Source organism: Stylophora pistillata, chromosome 4 (assembly GCF_964205215.1).
Source record: "Stylophora pistillata chromosome 4, jaStyPist1.2, whole genome shotgun sequence".
NCBI lineage: Eukaryota > Metazoa > Cnidaria > Anthozoa > Scleractinia > Pocilloporidae > Stylophora > Stylophora pistillata.
In genome coordinates this window covers 18,611,796-18,633,778 of record NC_142522.1, presented here as the reverse complement: position 1 = coordinate 18,633,778, position 21,983 = coordinate 18,611,796, and the positions used below count along the sequence as shown (strand labels likewise).

At 38.8% G+C, this 21,983-nt stretch overlaps 2 protein-coding genes and 2 long non-coding RNA genes across 11 annotated transcripts in view; 2 read left to right on the top strand and 2 right to left on the bottom strand.

Moving 5' to 3' along the window:
* Positions 1-5,081, top strand: part of LOC111324020 (transient receptor potential cation channel subfamily M member-like 2) — a 43,687-nt gene extending 38,606 nt beyond the window's left edge. For 3 of the 4 annotated variants that reach the window (XM_088755954.1, XM_088755956.1, XM_088755955.1), the window contains 8 exons: positions 301-482; positions 1,374-1,459; positions 2,423-2,524; positions 2,717-2,803; positions 3,280-3,385; positions 3,634-3,777; positions 4,231-4,344; positions 4,692-5,081. In XM_088755954.1, coding sequence (XP_088612080.1) covers positions 301-482; positions 1,374-1,459; positions 2,423-2,524; positions 2,717-2,803; positions 3,280-3,385; positions 3,634-3,777; positions 4,231-4,344; positions 4,692-4,811 — 941 coding nt within the window. In that variant the 3' untranslated portion in view covers positions 4,812-5,081. Of the gene's footprint in view, positions 1-300; positions 483-1,373; positions 1,460-2,225; positions 2,330-2,422; positions 2,525-2,716; positions 2,804-3,279; positions 3,386-3,633; positions 3,778-4,230; positions 4,345-4,691 lie in introns of those variants that run through there. The other variant, XR_015999653.1, reaches the window with a different exon arrangement.
* LOC148732715 (uncharacterized) lies at positions 477-13,285 on the bottom strand. The gene is made up of 6 exons (XR_015999665.1): positions 12,653-13,285; positions 7,131-7,367; positions 3,670-3,847; positions 2,167-2,292; positions 1,305-1,451; positions 477-1,158 (listed from the first exon to the last, which is right to left on the bottom strand). It is a non-coding gene; the product is annotated as an uncharacterized LOC148732715 (long non-coding RNA).
* The window catches only part of LOC148732714 (uncharacterized), a 19,707-nt gene continuing 6,856 nt past the window's right edge, over positions 9,133-21,983 (top strand). For 3 of the 4 annotated variants that reach the window (XR_015999659.1, XR_015999662.1, XR_015999661.1), the window contains exons 1-2: positions 9,133-9,464; positions 21,753-21,847. This is a non-coding gene — a long non-coding RNA (uncharacterized LOC148732714). The remainder of the gene's footprint in view (positions 9,465-21,752; positions 21,848-21,983) is intronic. The other variant, XR_015999660.1, reaches the window with a different exon arrangement.
* LOC148732713 (IQ domain-containing protein H-like) overlaps positions 13,318-21,983 on the bottom strand; it is a 16,580-nt gene continuing 7,914 nt past the window's right edge. Inside the window, exons 12-23 of one of the 2 annotated variants that reach the window (XM_088755966.1) lie at positions 21,691-21,792; positions 21,034-21,096; positions 20,187-20,276; positions 19,388-19,431; positions 18,300-18,377; positions 18,036-18,087; positions 17,712-17,822; positions 17,358-17,424; positions 16,776-16,882; positions 16,315-16,381; positions 14,727-14,810; positions 13,318-14,643 (exon numbers count right to left, since the gene is read on the bottom strand). In XM_088755966.1, coding sequence (XP_088612092.1) covers positions 14,501-14,643; positions 14,727-14,810; positions 16,315-16,381; positions 16,776-16,882; positions 17,358-17,424; positions 17,712-17,822; positions 18,036-18,087; positions 18,300-18,377; positions 19,388-19,431; positions 20,187-20,276; positions 21,034-21,096; positions 21,691-21,792 — 1,008 coding nt within the window. In that variant the 3' untranslated portion in view covers positions 13,318-14,500. The remainder of the gene's footprint in view (positions 14,644-14,726; positions 14,811-16,314; positions 16,382-16,775; positions 16,883-17,357; positions 17,425-17,711; positions 17,823-18,035; positions 18,088-18,299; positions 18,378-19,387; positions 19,432-20,186; positions 20,277-21,033; positions 21,097-21,690; positions 21,793-21,983) is intronic. The other variant, XM_088755967.1, reaches the window with a different exon arrangement.

The window sequence follows — 21,983 nt, the reverse complement described above, 5'->3', positions numbered from 1 at the left end:
ATTATCATTATTCTTATTGTTATTATGATTATTATTATTATTATTATTTAATTTTGTAGAACAGTGTATCCATCATATAGTTCACTGGCAAAGGTTCTTGTGATCTAGTCTTAAAATTTTTCTTTGTTTATGAAATACGCCACAGATGGATGACCTCTGGTCCAAATTAATTTTCTGGTTTAACTAACTCTAACCATTAGATACCTTTCCTAGAGAAGCCATCTAGAGGATAAATAGATTTTGAATCCCAGGAGGGAAACAATCAGAAAACAATTGAGCTACTTTTGATTTAATATTTAGCACAAGCTGCCGCTAAAGGCAAAACCCGCAGGCGGTCAAATACTCTTCCAGCCATTGTGCTATACAGAGATGCGTTCGCTGCCGCTAGAGAACTGGGACTGCACGTGAGAGCGAGGCAATCACCTTATCCATTGAGCGACCAACAACGTTACCCAGTGCCAGACTTCCTCGTTGATTGGCAGGTAAAACAGTTGCATTCGCCAATTAACTTAGCTTTGTCTTTGAGATTATTCTGATACAAGATGGAAAAATCTTCCACGAGCGTCGTAGAATGGTCCCTAAAGAAATGACTGATGGTCGTCAAACATGTAAATTGAACAAAGAATTTGTGTTTTAATGCTTTTATTAAGGCTCCTTGGCAGTATGGACAGCAAAGCCACGGAAAACATCGATTAAAATATTTTTGTGATTGGCTGGATGTATTTACCGTCTCTGACGGTACCACCCTTCAACTTCAGCATGACATATGTGAGCCCCGTTGAGTCCCAAAGAGAAACGTAAAATTAGTCGTCGGGGTTTCAGTTCTGAGGAAACAAAAAATTTGTTGATTGCATGTTGTTATTTTGCCGATTGCGGCAAAGGAATGCACGCAGGGCCAGAGCTATTGTTCTTCTCATTTAGACTTCGAATCTTACAGGCCGATAATTGAACAACGTTATGTAATTGCCCCCGCAGGGTTTTGGCCAAAATCCAAGGAGGCATCCTAGGGGTACCTCCCCCGCGTAAATATGAAGATGATATGGTGTATAAGTAGATCGTATAGCGGAGGAAATCATAGTTGATCATAGCTTGGCGCGCAGAGTAGTCTCGGGTAAAACGTTCCAGGTTCGCAAGGCATCCATGGGACGATTCTTTCATCTAAACAAAATAACATCCATTGTTATCGCTTTTCATATCAGTATCTTTTTTAACAGCAAAATCCAACCTATTTCTACATGCGTGGGCAGCTTTAGTGATAACTATTACTACTTTTAGTTATATCATAATCAATCATGCTCCCAAACCTGAATACAATGGTGCAAATATAATGGTGTGATTCAAAGGGCATATATCTTGAAGTGTTTTTCATTTAGATGCCGTTCCCAGGCTATACTCCGCCAGTGTACACTGCGCTTGATGTAATTCAAAATCCGGAGTGGGCCGACGTTGATCTGTTGGAGTAAGTTAAAGAATTTACTTGGATTTCGCTTCTCTAAACTACCGGCTTCTTGTTTTCAACCTGCACGGTTCCTCTGATCAAACATTTTTTTCAGGCCTGATTTTTTTCAGGTCTGACTCTCGCTATTGCATAAATAGTGCTCTCTACTGCGAGGATCGTGCATCATACGTATCTATAACCGCAGTTCAAAATATATGAACTTCATATATTCATCGTATCTGATTTATCATCACGGGTTTATTACGAATCAACTTTACGGCCTGCTCCCAGTTGGCTTGTTAGCTCAATTGGTAGAGCGCTGCACTAGTATCGCAGAGGTCAGTGGTTCGAATCCCGTACAGGCCTGATTTTTTTTCAGGTCTGAATTTCGCTATTGCATAAATAGCGCTCTCTACTGCGAGGATCGTGCATCATACGTATTGGCTGTTATATTTGGAAAGGTTACGGCTACTTTTAGTCTTTTGTGATCCCCTAGTCAAATAGAGTTTGGGAATGAACATTTAAATTAGTTCTGTATATCTAGTTCTGTAGATCTATTCTATTAGTTCTGTATATCTATTCTCGTAAAATGATCACTGTGCGTCACTGGGGAAAGACATACATCTAGCGTGTACTTCGCGACCCAAAGTGGTTATATTTAGAAAATGTTTTCATACGTTACATTATATTTATTATAGATATTAAAATATTTTTTAATAAACCTGCACCTGTTATAACTGGTCTGTTCACCGCAGTTTTGCTTCCTTACAGTTTTGCTTCCTTACAGTTGATAAGCGACGAAACGCAAAACGAGCGCCCAAGAGCAAGGACAAAATGGTCTTTTTTCACTCGCGCTTTGGAAGATAAAAGAAAAGGTCCATGAACGGACTGGTAATGATAGAGTTTCTGTGTATGTTGAAGCTGAAAGAAACCTAAAGTTCACATCTAATCCTACAAACCTGATGACCTTTTGTGATCTTTCAGACCTGCCTATCAACATGTAAAGTTGAATTTCAATGACGTTGGAAAAGGAGTGGATCGAAGAAGCTACATGAAAATTTACGAGGTTGTTAACGGTATTCCACGGTGGGTCAGACAGGTTTCTTGTTTTCTCTCCTTTCAGATATGTTTCTTGGAATTGAACCACGTAACAAGCTTCAAGGTTAAGCCCATAGACACTATATCCTTTTGTATTGAGCCTAGAATACTATGAACTAGTTTATAGCTTTGAGTAAACTGACATTTAATGTTCTTTTGAATACCCACTGTCTTTGCTAGAAACCCAATGGGTCGAACGGGAATTGCTGCGAGAGGTCTTCTTGAACGCTGGGGACCAAATCACATCGCTGACCCGGTTATAACGAGGTAAAATTCGTCTCGTTTCATTGATCTTTAATATTCAGGTCATGCGTACTTTATTGAAAAAAGGCAAACTTTTGTGAGGTCCTTAATATGCACGTTTCATTTCAAGCATTTGATCAGAAAAATAATGAGAAACAAATTTTATTTTAACCTGCGAATGAAACAGCATTAGGTCACCGATGAATTTTTAAATTTGTCGTATGGAAAAAGTATTCTGTTTTATCAAAGGAATTTATATACTGCCTGACAGATACCTGAACTGTGCAAAATTCTGTTTCGTGAGGTTCACGTGATATCTTCGTAAGGACATGCTTGCTATCGCCGGAGGAATTTTTGTCATTTCATCTTCTTCATTGATCACTGATTGTCGATAATTGATTATTACGAGAATAACTGGTTGACTTTTCTAGAGATGAGTCTGTATGTTTTTGTAAAAACCAAACACTGTTAAATATTCAACCTTCTTTGTTTCATATTAGATGGAAGAGAACTCAAGATGGAGCAGTAGTTGAACGTTTCGGCAAATGTGTTCTGGAATTCGTCGCAGTTCAAAGACGGGAGACCTTGGAATGGGCGCTACCGGGGGTTCGTAATTGCGGGAAATTCTCTGCTCATCCCAATCTTTTTCCTTACATTGATTTGATTGACTCCATTCTGTTCCCACAGAGATAAGATGGGCCACGCCTGAGATACCCCAAGGACTTTCAACTTCTCATTTAAAAAAATTCATTTTCCTAACTAAGAACTGCGGCTATGCACATAGTTTCTGCCTAAAATTGAGTGCTTTTAAAACTCTTAAGTCCCGCTAAACTGAGGATGAATACATTTTATAGGGAACTGTTAAGGCCGAAGAGACGTTTCCAACTCACCTTCGTAAGGAATTTTCCGCTGAGGCTCTCTGTTCTCAAAGTGCAAGTGAAGACGAAAAGCAGGTTATGACTGAACGTCTCGAGCAACTTTTGGCCAACGGTATTCCGGTAAGTGTATCTATTTTCTCTATCACACCTTCTGCATTGATTTACTCTAACTGGCTCCACTGGGGCATTCCTAATTTAAAAAGCGTTGATTTAAACAGGTCAGGAACGGTATAGAGGGCAACCAGTCAGTCACCTGAATCTTAGTAACTGAATTTCTTCATGAGAAGTGTTATATAAAAAGTCTGTCATCGTCTTTCCGTCCGGATAAAGAGATATCCAATCCAGGATCCATAGGACAACCAGTATGATGTTGACTTAATCTCATATGGCAATTGTAGTTTCTATGTCTTACATGATACAGTCCTGTTAAGCTGTGGCTGGAATCAAACCTGATCTACACCTTAAATTGTTGTTAATTAAACCGTGTAGTTGACTATTAGATTTAGAGTTATTTATGGAATACTTGTGTTTCACAACTATTTGCTAAGATACCCGAATGACCCGTTTCCGTAGGTTTACAAGGGATATGTGGACGATCCGCGTAACACAGACAATGCTTGGATGGAAACAATTGCCGTTAATTTTCATGATGATGCAGGTCTCATTTTGGACACCATTCACTTTAAAGTAAGTATTGAACAGGGTAATAATATTTTTTTCGATGTGTCTCCGCTACAGTCACCTAGCGGAGCCTCATAATGTAACGAATCGCAATATCGTGCTCAGCTCTCTCCCACTCATATTACTTTTGAAAAGAGTAACACCTGGATGCGAATTTGTGCCAAATGTAGTCGATGGCCTGGGTTTCACGTTTGTTATTTATCATTCAAACTGGAAACTGTAGGGAAAAGTGGTTCAACACGTGTACATCTTGAAGTTTCTTGTCGCGTCTTGAACGCGATTTTTGCGCGTTTATTTGACCTTTCATATTTAGTTAGCAATCTCGTCACCCACACTGTTTTTTTCTGTTCAAGACTGGCAGCGACGCCCGCGGTCTCCAATGGCAGGAAGTCAGCAATCACCTCAAGTTACAAGCCAATCACAACCCATTCTTGAAGCGAGTTGCAGAGCTTCATGCAGCCTTGTATGACTAACCACAATCGTCACTTGCCCAATAGAGGATCAGGAATGGGTTGTTTAATTTTTAGGGAGAGGGCTGTATTATTAACCACTAAAATAAGGAGCCGTTGACCAAAGTGAAACATATTCCCAGAAAATTAGCGTAGAAAAATCAAATCCAAATCAAAAAGAAAGGGTTGTTCATCCTCCCCCCATTCCTTTAAAAAAATGACTCCAACAACTTGTTGATGTAAGCTATGTTATCTACGTGGATGATGAATAAACGGGGTAAATTTCTGAAAAAACTGTGGTGTTGCATCGGTGGGAGGTATTATAAAATAGTTTGGTTTATCAAGTGGGTCGATATTGTACTTTGACCATCGTAAAGAGTTTCTATAGCTCAGTGACGTTTCGAGCATCAGCTCTTCGTGAGAGCTAGAGGATGATAAAGTCCTTTTCTCTTCGCCAACCAACGAAAACACTCAGACGAAGAGAAGTAAATACATGCAAGTGTTATCTATTGACTCGAGATCTTCCTCGATTCAGCATCCACCAAGTTGTCTTTTCATCGATGACCTTAAACATGCATGGTATTTGGAGGGAATTTTTTTCGGAGAGGGGGATTACAGCGACTTTTTTAATGGACAAGTTGATGAATATGGTTCTTTGTTCCCCCAGTACGTATTATTGTCACATTTAATCTACTGAAAGTTACCTTCCGACTTGATTTGAAGAGTAAAAGGAAAATGAGAAACTCGGGTTGCACATGTTTTTTGTTTGTAAAACTTTGAGTTTTGATATACTGGTTATAGTTCAATGAGAAGGAAACAGTTTCACTGAACTCCTTAAAGGGTTCCTTGTCTTGGAGGTTGTAATGTGTCCATGGTAACTTGTTACAAAAGCCATAGACCATGAATCATCTAGTGGAGAATGGGAATTTTTTTCAAACCATTATTGGAGTAGAAAGTGAAGAGTCACGTTAGTCTCACTGCGTTTAAAAAATAATGAAACTGTTTTGATTCTCCATAAATTCAGTGATTGAAATCAAAGAAATTTAATACCACGGAAAATGAACCACTCTTTTTTTTTCGGCATTTGGATGTTCCTCCGTACACTGAGCTTTTCCATGTTCCTTTGCTACTTCCGCAAAGCATTTCTATAAACCACAGAACAGGTGTCGTTCATTATACGTTTATTTCCATGCTCTGTTTGTGTCGTAAGGTTCATTTCCGTGCGAAAAGGTGGACTTTGTTAAGAAAAAGAATAGAGAATTGTGCTAATGATGCCAACGACGTATTATTTGCATTTTACAATGATGTTCGTGAAACTCCAAAACAAACCCACAGATTGAACTTCGATTTCTTTGTTTCCTATGTTGTTTGTCGATGAGAAAACATAAATACCACTAACTGAGCCATAGACATCACACCGCAGTTTAAAAACACTTCTGGCGAATCATTTTTAATCAAAGTGCCCCTGATTGTCATTCCATCTACTTGTAATGTCTCGCTGACTTTTTGTTTTGCAGTAGTCTCATCATTTACTACATAGCCCCTTATTGTTGTTCAAAGCTACAATTGTAGATCTTTCCTCGGAAACTGAATAACAAGAATTATCTTAACGCATCCCGACACTGTCAGTCCAATCAAAACAAAGGGTGTTGTGTAATTTCCTATTTCGTATTTTCTTGTATTTGCATGTTTTTCAATTACAGTTTAACAAGCACAAATTCAGTATTTAGCATACTAATGATTTTAGTTTTCGTGCGCTTCACCTTTGGCTCGATTTGTTGACCTGCAGTGCGTCAAAAAAAATCCCGTTTTGTCATATCGACTCTAATTCAGGTATTTTAAAAATCAAGAATATTAATGCAGTTTAGAAAGAGGCTTTCATTAAAAAATTCTCATCGTTATTTTCAACATTTTCAAGTTGGCATCTTTTGGTTCCAGGAAAATCACATCTGCATCGTGGACGGAAATTCAAACGCATAAGTATCGCGGCCACACTAGTACCGATCGCTCGTGAGGTAACCATATTAATATTCAGTTTTGTTAAAACGCTATCAGGTGACAGAGTTTAATCGCTAATCATTACTTTCATTTGCTCTTTTATAATTGTTTTATAATTGCCGAGTGTTTTCAAACTGAATTTGTACCTTGACATCAAAAAGAGTTTCTCGGAGAGGAAGAGCTCTCTATGTTTACAATCGGAAAGGATTTTGTTCGTGAATGAACATGAATACGTGAATATCGATTTTCCCGAACATTATATTCCTTTCCCCCGAGTATTCTTGTGTCATTCTCTGAATAACATCACCTCATCTTTCTCTTAATATAGCCAGGCTTAAAATTTACCTCTTTTATTAACATCAGCACTGCGTACAAGCATCCCATTCGACATTTTTATCCTAACAGTATGGGAGAGGCATGTCATCAACAAACGGCTTAGCTTGCAACGATTCTCCCATGGCTCAGGGTTAGAGCAAAAAGGTCAAAGGTTCCACTCCTACTGGTAGCACTTGGACTTCTTTTCCTCCGAGTATGCTTGTGTCATTCATTGAATAACATCATCTTTCACTTATGAAAACCATGCTTCAATAGAAATAAAATTATATGCCATCTTTAATATGTTTACATCGTAAGCTATCCCCTTCTTTTTTGGGGTGGGTGGGTAGGATACGTTGGTCTACTTTCCTTGTTCCCAAATTTATTTTTTATCGGACTGAAATAGAACTTAGTAAAATACGAGACGAAAGCTTTTTGCAACGGCTAATAATATTCGTGGTTGCAATTTGTACGGGAATTTCTATTTCCCAAGCCTCTGGTGTAATGTCCTTCTCATTCAATTTGTTGTTCATTTGTCCTTAGTGCAAACAGTTCTTCAATGGAGCGAAAGAATTCTGAAGAAATGGTGCTCTTGATACACATGTGCTCATTTATGTTCAATTTCATCATTGTCCTATCGAACTTGTGTTATGTGCTGTTTTCATGTGCGCAGAACGAGGTTCACCTAAATGATAATGACCCGGATGAAGAATGAAGTCGAGTCTAACGCTGACTGATTATCCTCGAGAAGGGATTGAGGGAAATGGTGATGATGCGTTATAAAGAAAAGTGTCATGTGAAGTCGAAAGTTCGAAACCCTCACCTTTTTTCATTTTATAAAAGGAAAGGTGCTCTTTCTTACTCTGAGAAAGAAAAAAAAATTCTCCCCTCTTCCACTCCGCACTAATTGAGTTATTGAGTTAGTAGACTGCAAAGCTGTCTAAGTACCAAGCTCACTCCGTCAACGCAGAACTTGAGACAAAAAAAAAAAAAAAAAAAATGGAAAATTGAAAGCGAGAAGTGTCGCAGCTTTGATTTTCATTTCGCTGGATGATTGTCTTTTCTTGTAGGACCATGGCAAAATGCAAAGCCGAGACTGAACTGTTAAAGAAAATAGAACTTTTTCTTCATACGTTGTTTGTAATTTAGCGCATTAAACTGCGTCAGAAGCAAGTGGTTTTAAAACTGGTCTGTGCCTTTAAATCAGAATGTTCGGCTTCAAAATTTAAGCCTCCAAGAATCAGTCTTGCTGGAAAACAATTCTCACAAAAAAAAATTGCACTATCAGATTTTCAATGTTTCTTCGTCCTGTATTGGCTGTTACCACCTTGATGAAAATAATGAGGTTGCAAGTGAGTCTGGTTGAAAATATCTCTCTATTTACGGATTGTCCTTAACAGGACAAAGGAGGAAAAAAGTATGAACAAGTAAGACAAACAAGGATTTTCTCTTAATTCATATTCACCGAGAAGGACAAATTTTCTGGTATCCCTGAAAGCGAACTAAACGCCGCACATCTGGAGTAAATAAAATAAAATGAAAACGAGCCATCTACTTGAAATAAACTCAGTGATAAATTCATTTGTTTATATATATAAAAAGGTCTTTATAAAATTCATTATCAACAGGCAAAACTTGCAATAATCGGTACAGGACAGGGTCTCTTTTCCACATGACGAAAGCAGAGTGGACGATAGACCGAGGAGCTGGTGCGAGAACTTACGTTCAAAACCGAAAGAATTAAGTTTATTTCATTTTCGTTCTTGATATTCATGCCGTGACGATAATGTATAGCGGCTACTTTCATATGAGCCCAGTTAGCGGCCCGAATACCGCACGATTTTTTCTCTTTGACCCATACCAGAAAAAAATAATTCTGCTCAATTTGAGCCACGACTGAGAGGAAGTTCAGCTCAGTTCTTTCGATTTTAATCTTCTCTCGATAACCGAGCAGTTTCCCAGCCCGTTTGCTGGGACATGTGTAACCAATCTTGCCCTCTTTCTCAGCCATCTAAACATTTCTTGATTCAAAGAAGAAAGAAGTTTTAAGACTTATAAAGTTGGGAAAATTCTTAGTGCTCGTATGGTCGAAGCCACAATTTCGTTTCGAGTTTGTCTTTTCGTTTAACATTGGCGAAATAAAGTTACGTTAATCCAGTTTTGGTAGTTTGTATACTAAATTACAATTATTTTTTTGGATCCAGTGTAACGTAAGTGATTCGCTTCGTGACTTGATATCCCAATGCGTGTTGATCATATCACTTCCGCTGCCACACCGTTGGTCACATGCTTTTTCCAGACTATTTTCCAAGATGTCGGTGCTTTTCGCTTTCCTTCTTTGCCAGGTCGGGACGATTTTTGCAGGTAAGATTTCATCGTTATTGCTCTTGCTTGTCATTATGAAATAGGAAATTTCTCCATCCTCTAGGAACACATGTGAATGTTCTTTCGCTTTCGACGTATACACCATGCAAAGGAAGAACAGATCACTTAAATAGCTCGTCGCTTGTAATTGTAATTTTGGGTGAATGTCCCGTATTTATCATGCTTGATAAATACTGCAGGTATTTTCACGCAACCTCACCGGTAACTATTTACAAATCTTAAATAATGATCCAGAAACCATCCTTTCAAGTTTAAGGAAACAAGGTTTGCTTAGATCGCTTTTGAAAGTAAGGTCTGTACGGTCATCGCTGATAATAATAAGAAACCTCATCAATTGTGTCACAGTGCTTCTTTTGGGTCAAGCAACGCGTGCTTGAGCAACGCAGACGTTCATTACCATAGACTACTGAGGCGAAATTCACGGGTAGCAACAAAATTCTTATAAAATAACAGCGATAGAACTCAGCAAGATGACTACCCTTTTTTTTTCTCCTAATATCTTCGTGAAAATACCGGATGCAAGCAATGAGAAAAGATATCGCAAATCCGCGAATGTAAACAACCAGCCGCAACGATCCACCACAGACCTCAAATGAAAACCCCGGGCAAACATACTGGGGATTTTGCCCATGTTGTTGTAATTATAACGTTTTCGATTGCATTTCATAACGCTTTCAGATAGAACACTGTTCGTTTTGTGACGCAACTCGATGCTAAGTTTGATTTGTTGGCAAGTCCTCTAAATTTCAGGCTCTGTCGAATATCATTCAACACCCGTTTATTTATGATTAAAATCGAAAATAAAACCTCGGTCGCTGAAATGGAAAAGACTTGCCTTTCCGTGACCCATGAAGTTTTGTCTCCATCATAAACCAGGCTGTAGCTCGGCTGTCGAAGTCTCGAGATCTCAATGTTACCGGGATAGCACTCTTTCGCTTTCTCTGGCACGCAACAACACATCGACAATGGTTGACGTGACGGCTTTGATGGCCATCTTGGACGAGTAGGCAGCACTTTGAATGCCAGGCTGGTAAGCCCGTTACATTCTTTGTAAGTTTTTCGAGCGTACCGGGACACCTCTTCACAAAATATCCTTTTTCTAGCTGTTCAGTCAATATATCGAAACTTCCTTCCGGGATGTATAAGGTAAGACTATAAACTATGTGTAGGCTATATATTAAGGTTCGGAAGGCCATATTTCGAATATTTTTGGCGTTTAATCAACCATTGCACTGACTCACGTGACGCGATCGAGCGTGCAAACCAAAACAAACAAGAGAGCCTTTTGATTTCTTCTGTTTCATTTTGGTTTTAACTTGGAATGTTGTCGCTATCTGAGATAATTACTTAGAGAGCAACTGCAGCATTGCGTTTATTCTATCTAAGACTCTAATTTAATCATAAATGCGCGGATTTGTTGCTTATATCAGCCGGATATCGAATGCTGAATATAACAGTACAGTACGCCCATTGCAAATAGTTCACTATTTTAGGCAAAGAGTATTGTTTCTTTATATTGGGCTTTATAAAATTGCTTGGCATTAGTTCGTGTTGTGACCAGTACAACTATTAACATTTTTATGAGATGGCAACAAAACCTAAAAAAGCTCACTACTGTGTTGATGGATGTAATAATGATGACAGATATCCCAACAAATATGTTATCCACTACTGTTTCGACGAGACGAAATTCAGTGTGGTTTAAACGAAAAAAAGCGAATCCACAACGACAGAAAAACTCATAAGTCCGACATCTGCGAGCGGTTAACAGAAAAAAAATGACCCTATTTCTATCACGACCTATTGAATATATTAGTAAAATCAAAAAATAAAAGCGTGCGGCATTGTTCGGCCTTCCCAACGGACAGCGCCACGCCAATCAACAGGTGTTCGTCGGAACAACTACCATGTCAAGACAATGCGTTTCTTTAAGTTCACCACAGCTAAAAGCAAACGTAAAATCTGGATTGAAAATGTTTCAGCAGGACTCGAAAATTTCTCACCTGGCAGTGGTACATATGGATGTGCAAATCATTTTGTTGATGGTGAGCCAATTACTGAAAATCCACACCCAACCCTCTTTATGACCTTACTTCAAAACAAGTATGCAAGCACTCCAAACAAGAGGAAAATGATAGATAGCCGGAGAGGAAGCTTCACTATCACAAGCTAGTTCTGAGGAGATTGGAGCTGACAATACTGGAGAGCTTGAGATGGATATTGATGCAGGTATAACAGAGAAGGGGTCACTTTGCTTCTCAAAATATAGAGACATCTCCATTATTTCTAGAAAAGTAAACAGTATGAACAAAATTGCTTTTCCAGCATGAAAAGTCTTTATATTTTCCGATGTATGTGGCATCAAATTCCTTGTGATGAAGAATAAATGAAAACATTTTGCCTAAGTTAGGAGTGACTGGACAGGCGATTCGGATATTCTGTCTTTATCATTAATATTGACCTGCTGCTCAGCGGGCAGTTTAATTGGAATTTTAAGTTCCTGTGCACTATGGGCTTCGGCGACTAATTCAACTTTTTTTCCTGTGATCGAAAGACCTCGTAAGCTCATCAAGTAGTCTTTCAGGGATCCTGTAGGTAAAGCTAAGAAGTATTCATACGTAGAGCTCGTTTCCATTCTAAAAAAAAAACCCACTCAGAACCATCAAACTTTGAACATGGAAATAAAACGCGGATATTATTTATAAGTGGCAATTAAGTCAGTAGAAGTTATAGGTTTCAACTACTACAGGAAAGTATCACAACAACGTTTTGTGTACGAACACGTGTTGGACGCTCTAGAACTAACATCGGCATATCGTCCAAATTACGCTTTCCGAACCTTAATATTTACCCTACACATAGTTTATAGTCTTACCTTTTACATCCTGGAAGGAATTTTCGATATATTGACTGAAAAGCTAGAAAAAAGATATTTTGTGAAGAGGTGTCGAAAATTCCTTCCAGGAAAAACTTACAAAAAAAATGTATTGAGCTTAGCAGCCTGGCCTTCAAAGTGCTTGCCTACTCGTCCAAGCACAGGTGAACCAAGCTCTGTCACAGGCTCTTTCACAGTGAATAATTAAAGAGTTTGTATAGTGGTTTAGTTGGACTGGCTGAGTTCCGTAAATGTAAAGTTGTGTGAAATAATCAAAGAAATAAAGTCTTACCTTGGTAGAGAGTAGTCTGTGTTGTTCTCCTCGCAATTTGAGGCCATTTTGATGGGTTTTAGCTTGACACCCTAAATTACCGTGCATAAAATACGGGAAGGTCGGAAACTTCTGTTGACACATACTCGCCAAAATCGCTCGAAAACAACACTTAAATACTTTCCCTCAAATCAAAACTCGGCAGCACGAAAGCCAAATAGTTTCCCTTTAAGTTCACCGAAAAAAATCCCACAAAAGTCGGTTTGTCGAGCAACCAATCCAGCGAGAATTTCAAATTAACGGCCGTTCTGAATTGTTCTAATGCGTGGAAGGAACTTCTTGTGCAGCTGAGAGACCGTTAATGCGCGGTCAACCTGGAACCTAGTAAAATCTCTGTCAACGGGTCCTCCCCATAGTCTTCTAACACCAACTCTTCACACATACTAAGGTACCCCGGGTAAACTCATCGACTTGACTAGATCGTCGATACTGTCCATCTTCACTAATTTCAATGGATTTTTACTAATATCCTCTTACCCGGGGTACCTTGTTAGAAAACTATAGGGAGGACCCGTTGAGAGAGATTCGACTAGGGTCCAGGTTGACCGCGCATTAACGGTCTCTCAGCTGCACAAGAAGTTGCTTCCACATATTAGAAGAATTCAGAACGGCCGTTAATTTGAAATTCTCGCTGGATTGGTTGCTCGACAAACCGACTTTTGTGGGATTTTTTTTCGATAAATCTGGTACATTCACTATAAAACAACTGTCGGCTACACAAACAGATTGTATGGGCCCCTGTGGCATAATCGAGTTCCCGTTGATCTGCTGGGCATTCAGTCCTTGAACTCGGAGAAGTTATTGCATTTATTATCTCCCAATGCTATCCATATATTATCCATTGAACAGGTAATAAGAATACTCAAACTCATCCTGCAGTAGTTATCCGTGTTCGAAGACCAAATTCTCGTAACAAATATACAAGGAAATGTGTAGCACTTAGACAGGAGAATGATCGATGAGATCTTGGGAGTAAAGGGTTCACTGTTAAGCCGCAAAATGAAGCTATCGCTGCAGGATCAGATTACGACGAGGAAAGGCGTTAAACGTTTGCGGGTAGGGGTGGGTGGTGCCATTTTCTAACTGTCTCAGCCGTTTTAGATCTTTTGGAGGCAAAAATAAAGTGAATGCACAGCTCAGTACAACTGAAATAAGAAGAAAAATAGTTTGAATGTGTACTATTTCATTTGTAACATATCACTATTCCTTTCTTGAAACCTGGATTTGAGCGCGTACTCCTTTCATCATTCGTAGATCGTAGCTTTCTATTTTTCGTTATAGTTCACCACTAAATTTTCTCCGATTCTTGTAGGTTTAAATTGATCACGTAACGTGATAGTGTTCATCTATGGAGGGACACTATTAGCCCATAGTGCCCGTCCGCGGAAAATACCCGGATGGATAGTACTCATCCGTGAAAAATTTTGAATGGTTTGATGGCCGCGAAGTTAGGCAGATCGGAAAAACAGTGACTTCAATTCTGACAGGTAATGCACGGTTGCGAATTATTGACATTTGTGACAAGCTGTACGCATGAATAAATATTTGATTGGTCTGCATTTAGTGGGTTTTGACTGTTTTTCAACTGGCGCCGGAAGAAAATTTTGTGGTGAACAATAAAGACAATAGAGTGTTTGTCTCGGAACTATCGGTCTGATAGTTGCCCCGCGGAAATTTGATGTTCTTTTCCAGTCTCCGCGCTTTCATTGCTAGTAGTTTCGAGTAATACTGGTAGACTTCGTCATTTAGTTCCACAGGACTAAAATAAATAACTTCGACTTTGGCATCTACGTAATAAAAAGATGGTCATTACAAAATTGCGAAAGCCCCGCGGAAATTTGAATTGTTCTTTTCCAGTCTCCGCGCTTTCATTGCTAGTAGTTTCGAGTAATACTGGTAGACTTCGTCATTTAGTTCCACAGGACTAATATAAATAACTTCGACTTTGGGATCTACGTAATAAAAAGATGGTCATTACAAAATTGCGAAAGGAATTCACTAAGATTTGCTGTATGTAGGTAGGACCTATTCTTACCGGCTATGTCGCACAGTCTGGCCATTTGAAGATTCTGTAAAATTTTTATTTCACTCAGTTCATCTCGAATGTGCTGAGCATATCCTACAAAATACAAAGGAACATCAAAATCTAGGTTAAGCTGACTTATATACGCATTTTGATTGGTTCTCAATTGTGATCTATTGAAGGAAAGATGCATAGATGATGCCACCATTAACAACATTTTGCTATTTTATCAAATAAAACAAATAGGTTCTAAGTTGTCATGGATGTGTACAGTAGTAGATCAAAGAAGACGTCAAAATGTGGTGAGGACATCAGTGACACACTCAGCTGTGCCTCGTTTGCCACCTTTTTTGTTCTTACCAAACTTTGATGTCTATTGTGATTTATTCCTGAACAGGCGCACGGCGGCACGGAAGCTAATTGTTCCGACGAAGGGCTAACGCTCGAAACGTCAGCTTTTGTAATCATTACGGTGGCCAATTTACCATTTCAACTTTGTTGATATATCCAAATTATTTCGTTACTCCCACCGACGCAGCCCCAAACAGTTTCTTTCGAAACTATCAGCCTTTACTAATTGTTAAATAGATCACTTGGGTGAGAGGAATGGAATGCCTTCACACTTCAAAACTTAGAGTACTGAAAGTGCCACTACGACGAAAATTTTTGTCTCTGGTTTTGACATTTTTTAGCACCAATCAAGTTGATATGGTTAGAATTGCACTATGCGATAGTTTTTAGGTCAATGGAAACGAAATACGCCTTGATATAGCTGGCCGAAATTCACGAAAAACCCGTCCGCCATTGCTCAGCTCGCAAACGAGAGCCAGCGACTGAACTGAAAAGCGGTTTTACGCATGAGTTGGCCATATGCGCACTTTAGCATCGCGCTTCGTGTGTTGTGAGAGATTCCACAGTGGAAATTCTAGGCGCTTTATAAGATGTATTCTTCCTCGAATTCTTCTTCCAAATGGCATACAAATTTAGCCACGTTTTTTAGATCGAGCTGCGCATATGACGTCACTTCCGAAGGGCTCCAACTAGTGCCAACTCTTTATGCCACACTCGGCCATTTTTTAATTGAGTAATGGCGGGCGACCAAAAACGAAAAATAGGGTTGAAATAATCATACTTCCCGTGAGAATTTTGCGAGTAAACTTGACATGGTAAGTGTTTCTTACTTCTTGTTTCCAGAAGTGAAAAGAAAAGGCAATGCAAAATTTTGATCATAGTGGCACTTGAAGGTTTGGATGGATTTCACAGCATGCACTGGCGCTGCACTAACTCAAATACTAAAATTGACCATTTCAGGAACCTCCGAAGTCTTATCTAGTATAAATCTGTTTCCAAATTCTTTTTGAGGTTTTCTTTTTTGGTTTTACATCAAGATCACACTCTCCATCCGTTTAAATCTGTGCACTGTCATAAAACATTTCTGAGCTATGAATTGATAATAATAAGAAGTACAATGTTGATCAAGTTTCTCTAGTAAAAGCCCGCTCAGTTAGGTAGGCAGCTCTATAAGGTGTGTTTTTCTTGAAGGGTTTCAGTCGAGTGCGGCTGTCTCCTGCAGTCCGACATGCGATAAAATAGTACTTACCTAAGGACGGTATATGAATTACTACTCTCCTAGAATCCTTGATACGAGGCCAGGCTTCTTGAAATGCCTAAGGACAGTCGCGTAAAAAATATACAGATACAATTCACTGTTACAGAAGAACTTTTTCTTTCCATTACAAAGGCTCAAGCAAAGAATCATAATAGAGACAACGCGCACGTTTCATTTTTTTACGAATCAAACCCATAAAGCTAAAACAACCAAAGGAACCCTTGGCACAAAATTTGTAGAGGGGATTACTCCTTTACCACATGTGCGCGCTCATATGAAAATAGTAGTTCAGATATTTCAAAGAGGACCATGGTCTGGGAACAGGGATAACGTATAGAAGTACAATGGATCGTTCAAGCCGACCATAATCCAACTAACCATAGCCACCGTGTCTCCCAAAGTCATTAAGGTACATGTGATAATTTATCTAAGCAAAAAATTATGGAACTAACCTTTGCGCGTACTTTGAACCTTTTGAGCTGTAATTTTCTTGTCGCTTTAAGCTGTTTTCGCACCATGGATATTTTACAGCTCATAATCCATGATATTGCAATGACACCTTCGAAAAACAAAAAAAGGAAGAAGATCAAATTGTAGTTTAAATATTTTGCCATAATCAAGAGCACAAAAGTGGCTGGCCGTGTGGTTTCTCGATTCTGAAACATTTGCCCTAAATTGTCTCTTTCGTCATTCGCAGTCCTTCGAAATATTCATCATCACACTGCATGAAGTTAAGATCAAATTTGAAGGTAACTCTCTATACCTCAAAGCTACATACAATTCAGACTTCTGGCCGCTCACAGTTGTGGAAACTTCGCGGCACACATATCTCTTTCCCCGAGGTGACAAGACCCTTTTTCCGCATCACCCACCAACACGACACTTACTTGCTTTTCCAGCAAGTTAGAAGCGCTAGGACATAACTCTGCCAAAAAATACTTCACTGGACAACAGAAACAAACTACTTCGACTTATCAAGAAGGTATATCTCGATAATAACTAGTGGTCGTTCACTCTGGAGTGACGTTTCTAACCTGCCGCCCATTTCCGCTTTCGGTAGAGAAGGTAGGCCGAGCGATCCTTGTATCTTCGCCACGTGGACTGAAAAAAAAAAATGGATGGCAACGTTTAAGAGGATCTGATATACAGCCTGATGCCACCTAGCAAATAGCTAGGTACAAAAGCAAAGCACACAAGCATGTGACAGTTAACATGAACGCAGCACCATACCCTGCAGGTAAGAATCAAACACTAAAACCGATAATAGATCTTTAGTTGATGGTACCACCCATCCAGAATTGGGTTGCGTTCTCCTAAAGTTGCACACTAGGACTATTTCTTGCTTACATTGTGATCTGAATTACAAAGTGACGGAAAGTAAAAGGTACCTGTATTTTTACAGCTGCCATTTCTGTGCCTCTTGGACCAAGGTATCTTCTACCAGGCGTTTTAATAATCTTTTCCACATCATCCGCATTTAATATACAAGTTAGGAAATGCTGCAAGGAGAAAATCGATTACCTAACTTTACTTGAAGGTGTACAAAAGGTTTGACTATATACTGTAATGCCTCTAAAAACTGCATTTAGTTTTAAAGCCACGACATCCCTCGTATCTACATTATGAAAAGTTCAACTTGATAACTTTGAACAACAAAGCTACTTGTACCCGGGTACATGCAGCCCATATGAAACGAGAAGCATTGTACTGACCTCGACTGTTGGATCTTGTTCGAGTTCAAAAACTAGTGCTAGATCAGCCAACCTGAAAAATGAAGGTTACAAGATGCCATTGTGGGACAATTTTCACCACACCATCCCCTCACTTAAACTATCAGTCATTACTTCGTCCTACGTAATCCATAAAAAAAGACAAAAACTTTAACCTAATTTATAAAACTACATGTAAATGCCAGTTACCAGAAAATACCATTTATACGTAAGATCAATTCTACGACTTTGAAATTTTCTTCTCACCTGTCCCCTTCAATGAAGGCAATCGGGACGCAATAATTGGTGAGAAGCTCTTCCAGCTTCAGAATTAAAGTCAGTATGCTGAAAAATAATGATAAACAGTGACATGTAATTGAAATCTACTAAGAGCACTTGATCACTAGAAAAAGGCGTACTTGAGCGATGAGCGATTTTCGATAATAAAGCCTGTTTAAACAAAGCATAACGCATACACTGTTGAACTCTTTAATTCCCAGAAGTGATAACAAGTATCCTCTCCTTATAAATAGCCCCACATTATCCATCAAACAGGCCATGAGAATACTCAAACTTATCTCTCAGGTAGTTGTTAAAGCGATCTAACACCAAATTCTTGTAACTAATGTACAAGGTAATGTGTAGAAGTTAGAGGGGAGAATTTATCAAACAATCATATCTTGGGAGTTAAGGGTTAAGACAGCAGTTAATAGCACGAACTGCTGATGATGGGACTTGTTTGAATCAAAAACTAAAAGTTCACAAAGTACCGATTAACGCGTAAAAAAATGATACATGTCCTTGTAGCTTGATGTAAAAGAGCAACTTCCTTGCAGCATTGGTTATGCATGCGATTATCCCAAAACAACTTTTAAAAACTGTGCGACTTCTACTAGTGTCTCGAACAAAGATTTCTCGTAATTCATTTAAATGTAAAGCAATCATCTCTGAAAGTCAAATGTATTGTGGGTTTTGCTTAGCTCTACCCTATAACTGATTTAAAAAACTTCATCCCAACGTCCAAGTCAAACCTATAACTAAAACAAATCGAGACTGGCGTTGGTTCTCGTCCTTGCTCGGGATACTTTCTTTTAATGGTCCTTCCCCTTCGCAAAAACCAAAACTCCGAATTCCGATGGACCAGGAAACAGTGGACAAGAGAAGCCACTTTGTAGAATGTCAACTGCTTAATTCCTATTCACATTTCCCATTTCCATTTCCCATTTCCATTTCCCATTACCATTTCCTATTCCCAATTCTGATTAGCAGTTCGGACATTTTTGGTTATAGGTTTCCGACACTACATCGAAAGCATTCTAACGGTGAGTTGGCTAAAGGAAACAGAATGTTCTCACCTTCCCCAAGACAGACAATAATGCTGTTTGAAGTCCAAATAATCCTATTAATATCAACGAAACAGAAAAACTCGCGTCAAATTCAGGGTACTCTAAATATGTACTCAAATGAGTAAAATCCAACGGGAGAAATGAAATATTCTGCACAAAAAATAATGGTAACCTGTCCATTTAATTATAAAAACACGTTGCTGGCAAAGCTAGGTATTTTTAAGCCTGGATTTCATGGTTCGGAACATTACAGCCGGCAAAGGTTTATTCCCTTTTCCAGGCAGCATCAAGTTTCCAGGCACTTAAAAAGTTTGGAGAAAATTCAAAAAGCTACGCGCGATTGGGAATTTCCTAGAGAGGACGTGGCGTCCAGATTTGTTTTCCAACTTGGTACTGGGCTTTGTAAATAATTATTCTACGGGGTCACAGTGCCAGTTTTTGCCATGCATGGTCATTGCGGGAGAAATGTTTGAAACATGACTTGAAAAAATTAGTTGATGGATAACACCAGCAGGCTCAGACCAGATTAGGGACCGCTATGTGAGAGCTAGTCAGGTATGAAACTGAGCGCAATGTTTTGTTGAAAACTTAGGCTGAGTACTGCAAGGTAGCCTGCCTCACAGGTAGCCTGCCTCACAGGTAGCCCATACAATGGACTGTACAGAGGATCTGAATGACACGTTAGTAGAATCACAGGCTAAGTCCACTAAAGAAGCAGTCGACTGATAAATGACCTCTACCATAAAAACAAACAAACAAACAAACAAACAAAAAACAAAAACAAGCGATTGTAGAAGCTCCTTCACACCTGTGAAGTAACTCTCGTCTTGCCATTCTGAATCACAAACTTGTGAACATTTTTCAGTTCATTTGCTGGTGTAGATACAGGAACAGAGATCTGACAGACAATAAAGAGAACATGTAATGTAGAACATACTTTATCTTCAGACTTACAAAAATCACTGGGCATACTTGAATAGCCTTAATATACAAAATACACATGTAGATAACACAAATTAATCAATAATCTTAGTCACCATTGGGACATGCGGTAACAACACGAAAAAAAAAACCCATCTATAAAATAATATACACAGTTGTAGTTACAATTCTCATTTTCAAGCAAACAATGACATGCACATATCAATAAGATTTTCACTACTTTGCGACATGTTATATAAAGTAATTGAAAAATGACAAAAAGAGCTACCTGCAAGCTAAGCCTTAGATGGCCTGTTCTAAGTATTTAGTTAGTAAATGAAGCATGATATAAAGAGGTTCTAAAGAAGCAGAAAGTGAAAAAACATGCTAAGTTCAAATCTGGTTGGCTTCCCCGTTTTTGGTTTACTGTTGCACCTTTTACTGTTTAATTCTATTTTACTAACAGAACAGGCTAACGTTAAGATACTTTATTATCTCTATCCATCCTGTCAGTGTAAAGCCTGTTGTACATACAGGATGGTTTCTTGATGAGGCTGAGCCTCCTGGCCTGTCCCTAGTCATTTTATTTGGTGCCCAAACATTAGGCATAGGAGAAAGAAACCATCCTTTCTGACCCCTTCTCAACCTTATTAACTGCACATCCACCAATTCCCAGATTCCCTGTTAACATTAAGAATCACACCGATTTCATGTTTATTCTATCATTTTCTTACCATGTGAGGTCCCTCTATGGCTTTTAATGGAAGAGGTTTCATTTTGGCATTTTGAGTCCAGCCCTATATATATTATATAATAAAAGACATTGATTCATTCCTCTTTAATTTGAATCAAGCCTGGTTTTCAACAGCCCTTATTTGTAACTTAATTACTTGTTTGAAGCCCAAACTTTCTGATTTCAACACACCCGTCTAATTACAAACATTTTTTAATCAGACAGTTAGGCAGCCGATGAAAATTAGGTGCCTTTAGCCATCAATTACCTGGCCAGTGCTAGCCAATGCTAGCCAATCAAAACGAAGAAAACTTCTCGAGTGAGCAGGGTTAGAGGTCCATATTAAAAACAAACATGTATCAGTGAGAGGCATTGTAATGACCCCTTACATTACATGAGTTTCTCTTATTTGGTTATTGACACAAATAACTGGTATTTTAGACCTCCTGTTGTAGAACTCAAGGGTAACTGTGCTTGTAATTTCAAACCAGCCTTGCACTGTGCACTCAGCCAATATGAAATCATATGCATGATTACTCCCTGATTGTTAGTCCACTCAGTTTTATTACCATTATAAATGAGTTTTTCATGGAGTCAGTAACAACCTTTCATCTGCAATTATTACACATGATTGATGGTTGTTGGTACATGTACATACCATGGCAGGAGCAGGTTGTTGTGGTTCTGTTGGAGATTTAATTCTCCCTTTCTTTTCACCAGTGGAGGCCTGTTGAGCTGTTTGCACTACTGCCGGATCCATCTGTCAAGCAAAAAAGCATGTCTAAAGTTACCCACCTCCTGTTCAAGGTAGAAAGGTTAGCAACTGTCATTAAAAGATTATCATCAAGATTAAATTTAAAATCAAATAAATATATAATATTAAATATGTATTATTGGATAATATTGTAGTTGTCAACCAATAGTTTTGTCTCCTGGTAATGCTATTACAGT